This window comes from Miscanthus floridulus, chromosome 13, assembly GCF_019320115.1.
Source record: "Miscanthus floridulus cultivar M001 chromosome 13, ASM1932011v1, whole genome shotgun sequence".
Lineage (NCBI taxonomy): Eukaryota > Viridiplantae > Streptophyta > Magnoliopsida > Poales > Poaceae > Miscanthus > Miscanthus floridulus.
This window is the reverse complement of record NC_089592.1, coordinates 62,668,899-62,675,281: the sequence shown is the minus strand read 5'-3', so window position 1 is coordinate 62,675,281 and position 6,383 is coordinate 62,668,899. Positions and strand designations below refer to the sequence as shown.

At 56.3% G+C, this 6,383-nt stretch overlaps 1 protein-coding gene across 1 annotated transcript; it reads left to right on the top strand.

Moving 5' to 3' along the window:
* The first annotated feature begins 1,671 nt into the window (after positions 1-1,671).
* On the top strand, positions 1,672-4,943 carry LOC136501438 (transcription factor CSA-like). Its single transcript, XM_066496973.1, has 3 exons — positions 1,672-2,005; positions 2,183-2,713; positions 4,308-4,943. The coding sequence occupies exons 1-3, from the start codon at positions 1,672-1,674 to the stop codon at positions 4,616-4,618; spliced, it is 1,176 nt and encodes a 391-aa protein (XP_066353070.1). The 3' UTR covers positions 4,619-4,943.
* The last annotated feature ends 1,440 nt before the right edge of the window (positions 4,944-6,383 follow it).

Here is a 6,383-nt window from a genome sequence, read left to right as displayed (position 1 = left end):
TTAGACGGAGGCGGATGTGTTAGGAGCCCGGCCAAAGAGGCCGTAGCCCAGCCTCTTCCGCCCTGCCCTCTGAGCGTAGACTATGTTTACTCTGAATAATAAACAGCGACTCTGTTAATACTCTCTGATCGATCTCTGACGACTGCACAGGTCTGTCTACTTGCCACTTAGAGTAGATTCTACTTGCCACTCAGACATTCATCAATCAAGCAAAGAGCTAGCACAGTTTCTGTTACCGGTGATGATTGGATGCCGTAACAGCCAGCATCAGCATGCATGACAGTACGCAGTAACTAAGGCTGTGTTAGGCTGTTCATATAAGCCGGTTTATCAGTCATAGAATAGTATTTTACTCTCCTAACAAATTAGTCGTGCAGATCAGCAACTTATAGACCGGCGATCAAGGCCTAGTACGAGAGATGATCAAGATGTTTCATTTCATTCCCATTCCCGTCGAGATTTCCATGGCGAGGAAGGAAGGCGTCCGTGTACATGCGGTTCTAACTGTTGGGCGCATGTACACGTACGTTCGGACGTACCAATCCACTGTTGAGAGTGAAAACTGAATAGAGAGAGAGGGACACGAATAGATCGACCATCAGGCAGGCAGGCAGGCGCTACAGGGAGGCTAAAACCTTCTCTCTCTCTCTGGTGTGAGGAGTCTGGCTGTGCGGCGTCCTTGCAAGGCACACATGTGGTGAGATGACATCTACACGTGCGGTGGGGACGCCCGATGCTTTGTAATAAACTCGGTGAAAGCCATGAGAGATGGCAGCGGTGGTGGTGGTAGTAGTAGTAGACAGCTGGGACAGTGACAAGCCTTGCTTGCAGTAAGATCTTCTGCACCTAGGTCATCGGCCCCCTCCTTCCAGTTTTACTTACCGCACTCACACTCACACACCCTGCTGGTAAAAACACCATGATCCACTGTACGAGTAGTTTTCCAGTTCCGTGCTTTGCACTTGGTCTTTTTCAAAAAGGTTTTGCCATATACAGTACATGTGTTGATAGAGTAACCTTCTTTTCTTTTGCAATCTGATTGATCGATCCAAAGCAAGCAAGCTGTATCTGTATGCATGTACTTGCAAACAAAGATGAGTGTTAGTGAGTAACATAAGCTGGTGGCTGGTCGCCCCACGCCCCCACCCCGGCCGTAGCTATCGGCTTTCCCCCTCTCCCGTGCCCTGCAATCCCCGACCCGGAGCAGCCACCACCGGCGCGCATAAATGGCTGTCGGCGACCCGCGAGCCAGCCAGCCCAGCACAGACGATCCCTCCCTCCCCCTTCCCGCCCGCACTGCTCAGCCCCAGCAGGAGCAGCAAGCTAGCCTATCCAACAGTGAAAAGCACACGCGCTCGGAGTCCGGCCGGCCCTCCCCTCCTCCCTCCTGCGGTTTAGACAAGGCGTGCGTGCCGTGCGGTGCGGCCGAGCGGAGCGATCCATCCATCTGACGGGAACGAACAAGAGGGTGCGTGGCTGCGTGGGGTGAGAAGTGAGATGCCTTGCCTCCCTCTCCCTGTAGTGTAGGTGTAGCTCTGGCCTCTTGCTCTAGCTCCAGCCAGCCGTGCGGGTTTCTGCTGCTGCGGAAGAAGAACGAGCGGTACGTGTCCTCCAGCTCGCGCGCACATGCTCAGCTCATCTCATCTCCCGCGCTCGGCCACGCACGACACGATGCCGTGCTCGTCGCCGGCCCCGACGTGGCTGCTGCGGGTGTCGTCAGCAGCGGCCGACCAGGCCTCGTCCTCGTCCTCGTCCAAGGGCGGCGGCCGCGTGCTCACGGCCGGCACCACCACCATGGACACGGCCGCCACCGCTGCCGCCGGCGGCGGTGGCTGCGGCGGGGGCAATGCCGCCGACCTCCAGGAGAGCAGCAGCAGCGGGCAGTCCCGGCTCGCGGCGCGCGGCCACTGGCGCCCCGCCGAGGACGCCAAGCTCCGGGAGCTCGTCGCGCTCTACGGGCCCCAGAACTGGAACCTCATCGCCGAGAAGCTCGACGGCAGATCCGGTACGCACGCGGCACGTCGGTCTCACGCACGTGTCTGTCTGTTCATCATCATCTTGGAGTGCTCTGGCTGCTGACCTCATTCATCTGGCGATCGAGGGCGCGCGCTCCACCGATGGATATATATACACAAATATACAAACACATGTGGTGTAATGCTGCTGCTTGGTGCGCACGCAGGGAAGAGCTGCCGCCTCCGGTGGTTCAACCAGCTGGACCCGCGGATCAGCAAGCGGCCCTTCAGCGACGAGGAGGAGGAGCGGCTGATGGCGGCGCACCGCTTCTACGGCAACAAGTGGGCCATGATCGCGCGCCTCTTCCCGGGGCGCACGGACAACGCCGTCAAGAACCACTGGCACGTCATCATGGCGCGCAAGTACCGCGAGCAGTCCACGGCGTACCGCCGCCGCAAGCTCAACCAGGCGGTCCAGCGGAAGCTCGAGGCCGCCGCCTCCGCCACGGTCGTCGCAATGCCGCCGGGCGCGGGCAGCACGGGAGACGTCGGCGCCGCCATCGTCCACCACCATCACCAGCACCTCCTGGCCGCCGCCGCCGCCGCCGCCGCCGCCCACGACGCCGCCTACAGCTTCGCCGCAGCGGACCCCTACGGCTTCGGCTTCCGCCAATACTGCAGCTTCCCGTTCCCGCCTGCAGGCGCCGCCGCTTCGGCCGAGGACCCGCCGCCACCGCCTCCCTTCTGCTTGTTCCCTGGTGAGCACTCCGGCAATCCCTTCCTTCCCGACCGCCATTGCCTAGCACGACACGACACCGCATTCGCACTCGTACACCACCACGGACGGAGTGTACTCCGTATGTATGACAGGCGGGCCCCGCCCTTGCACAGTAACTCCCTCCCGGCTGATTGTTCCCTCCCCCACCGTGTCCGGCCGGCAACGGCAAGCAACACTGGCTGACAGATGAGCCCGGCCGAGAAGCTCCCGGAGCCCATCTATCAGCGAGTGTCACGGGACTGTTCTCCCCGTCCCAGCCAGTGATGGATCCTGGGTGGCCGCCATGGCCGGATTCATTTTTTACTGTATGTATGACGACCTAGCCGGCCTTTGTTAGACTTCATTCTTTGGAAAGTGTTCCATGTAAAAGGTTTAATATATGTTTTTATCTTCTTCAACAATAAAATCTAAAAGATAATTTTTTTCTGTAAATAGTGTAAATAAGTGTGTAAGAGAGAATATTCAGGTTATACTTCAGCTTGTACATAAAATATGTTTTTTATATAGATACTTTGTTAGCGAATATAGGTGCGGTGTTTGTGATCTAGTATTTTTTAGTTAGTCTCCTGGAGACAGCTTTACGGTGTCCGGCCGTCTGACGAGACCTATCTCTATCTACCTGGGGGCGCTGTACCTGTACGTGTACGGTTGCAGCTGCAGCCTCCAGCGTTTCCACTGTAGCAGAGGCCTAGAGGGAGGAGGATGATGAGGAGTGGGCACGGTTGGGCACACAGTACATTCAGGCAGGCAGGAGCACAGCATCGATGAACCATGATTCCATGATAGGCAGACACGGCGGAATCAATGGAGGCCCCGATCGGGCGGTTCACTGCTCGCTGCACGGCCTCCGATCCGTCCGATCCCGCACTGGTAGCCAGGCAGCAGCCTTGCCCTTGCTTGCCACCGGGCCACCGGCCCCTGGCGGGCGTAAATGCCTTTGCTTGAAATAGGAAGCGCTGCGGGCGAGATCTCGTCGGCATCGGAGCCCAGACCAGGCATGCACAGGCCGCCCGGGAAGACTTGGACTTTCAGCACGGCGCCACAGTGCCGCGCACTGCATGTCGCACAGTGCCGCTGCCGCACTCACACACACTGCCAAGCCAAGATATGAGAGAGGGGCAGGGGCAGGGGCAGGGGCAGGGGCAGGGAGTCCGCGCGGCGCAGCGAGCTGAGGCTTTAGAACAGATGACGTGCCAAGGCGATGCTGCTGCCATCAATGCGGGCGCTAGCTAGCTGCCCCTTGTTGGCTGTTGCTCTCACTCACTCTAGTCACTCACCTATGGTCACCTCACCTGCTGTGCCGTGCCTTCTTCTGTTGGCCGTCCACACCAATCATACAGGATCTCCTGTGTGCGTGCGTGTTCTTTTCTTGGAGGGCTTTGCTTCTTAATTTCCCCTCCTGATTATTATTAGTTTCTTGATTGTGCCATCGCGGCGTCGCTTTCTGGTGGTCTCTAACTTCCAAGATGCGCAACACACATACAGCCACTACAATTTGTCATCAGTCGCTAACACCACTGTCTCACGCGAGAGCTGCAAATCTGCCTGTCTTTTGATTCATGGCATATATACAGGGCCCAGCAGCGCGGCGGCGCATCACGGCGACAGCAGGCGCCTTCCCTGCCCGTCGTCGTCGGACGCTGCCGGCCGGTACGGGGAGCCGCATCAGCAGCTCCTGCTGCCCGTTAACGGCGGCTGGATCGACGGCGTCGGCATGGCCGGCGGCCACCACGAGGCGCGGTTCGTCTTGGGCAACAGCGGGGGCGCGGCCGCCGCCTTTGAAGGGACGACGACAAGACAGCAGGGCGCCGGCGCTCACTTTGAAGCAGACGCGGCGGCGCCGCCGCCAGCGTTCATAGATTTCCTCGGGGTCGGAGCCACATGAGTGCGCGCGCGCATGTGCATGTGCATGTGCATGCATGCTCCACTTCAACACATGCGCCTTGCAGTTGTCGCAGGTGGATCTAGCTAGGACAAGTAGCTCGGGCTCGATCTAGTAGCGCGCCTCTATATATCTAGCTAGCTACCTTTGCCATATATATGAGTACATCCAAGGCTTAGCTTATGTATGTATGTATGTATGAGCTGGTGATGGAGATTGAGCTTATTTCGGGGCTTTGTAGTGGAGGGACTAGAGAGGGATGCTTGGACTTTGATCATTTGGGATCGGATTTAGTTACTTGATTAGCCCACATCCATATATGTATGTATGCAGCCAAGAAAGATCGATGATGGTGAATTGGAGAGCTACATTTGCAATGATGGATTAGTACTAGCCAAGTGTAGAGAAGCATAAGGGGAGGGAATAGCCGAGTGTACGTTCTTTTTCTTAGTTGTCCTTCAACCAATGTAAAAAAGGCGACGCTAGGCGGTCGTCTGGGCGCACTTACGCGCTGGGCGACGGGGTACCACCTCGTCTAGGGGGCCAGGCGGGTACCTAAGCGGCTGCCCAATTGTTGCCGGCGAAAGGCGGCTAGATCCGCCAAGGCAGGGACGTGTCGGGGCGGCGCGGAGGTCGGGAGACGATGGGGGAGGAGCTAAGGTGAGGCAACAACGGCCGGTGGGGGAAGAGGCGGCGTCATGCGGTGGCGGTGGGCAGATCTGCCAAAGCAGGGACGAGTGGGGGCGGCGTGGACGTCAGGCGGCGGTGGGGGAAGGAGGTAACATCGGCAGGGGTGGCGACGACCGGTGGGGAAGGAGGCGACGTCGGGGCATCGGGTGATGGTTGTGTCAAAACCGTATGAAATAACGCACTTACGGAGGCGCTCGTCTTCCACCAGACACTAAGCACCCCGAAAAAGCTACAGCGGACGGGTTCCATCGGGCACACCCTAAGGGAGAGCCTGAATAGTCCACATTTTTCTCCAAGGATCCAATAATGAGAACGAGTTACAATACTTAGTCTATTTCATACATCCAGAGTTCTTAGAAATGCATTATTACGTTACCAAATTTAGAATGCGGAATATTAAACAGTGGAATGATAATAAACATCTATCGATAATGAACAAGGATCCGTCTGTGTTCACCAGAAGAATCCCTCACACAACGGGAACTCCTCAATTTAAACCTGCAACAGGGATAAATAAACCCTGAGTACACAATATACTCGCAAAACTTATCCGACTAGTGAGAATAATTTCCCGACTCCAAGGGATATGATAAGCTCTATGGTTTGCTGGGTTCCTTTTTGTAGAAAACAATACTAATAATGAATCTTTATTTATGTTATTATTAGCAGTCATGATTAATTCATTATCTACCCATTATAGGTAAGCATCTGTCTACTTTCAAGCAAGAGTTGAGCAACAGTTTTATTTCTTCACCTTTCATCTTTCAGTTCTTACTACAGTGCTAGAGTTTAGACAAGCCGTACCGGATTATCCGACGATTCGTGAATCAATGTGCCCCGCTGGGTACCCTGAAAATACACGCCCCATTTGTACCCCAGGCACAAGCAGGATCAATCCATCACTCTCCCATCATGGGGTCCAGGTTCCCGTCCAAACTTGGACTCCAAGCCCCCGCTCCTAAGTCCTAGACTCAGTGTGGTGTCTAGACCTCCACCATCCCTACCTCTAATCAGTCGGTCCGGAAAGAGCCGAAACCCACAACAAGAGAGCAAGAAGCCTTCCCTACGCCCATACCCA

Excerpts from the sequence above, each read along its gene's own strand:
- LOC136501438 (XM_066496973.1), top strand. The coding sequence starts at position 1,672 with ATGCCGTGCTCGTCGCCGGCCCCGACGTGGCTGCTGCGGGTGTCGTCA. Across the intron at positions 2,006-2,182 it reads GAAGCTCGACGGCAGATCCG|GGAAGAGCTGCCGCCTCCGG; the intron begins GTACGCACGCGG and ends GTGCGCACGCAG. Across the intron at positions 2,714-4,307 it reads TCCCTTCTGCTTGTTCCCTG|GGCCCAGCAGCGCGGCGGCG; the intron begins GTGAGCACTCCG and ends GCATATATACAG.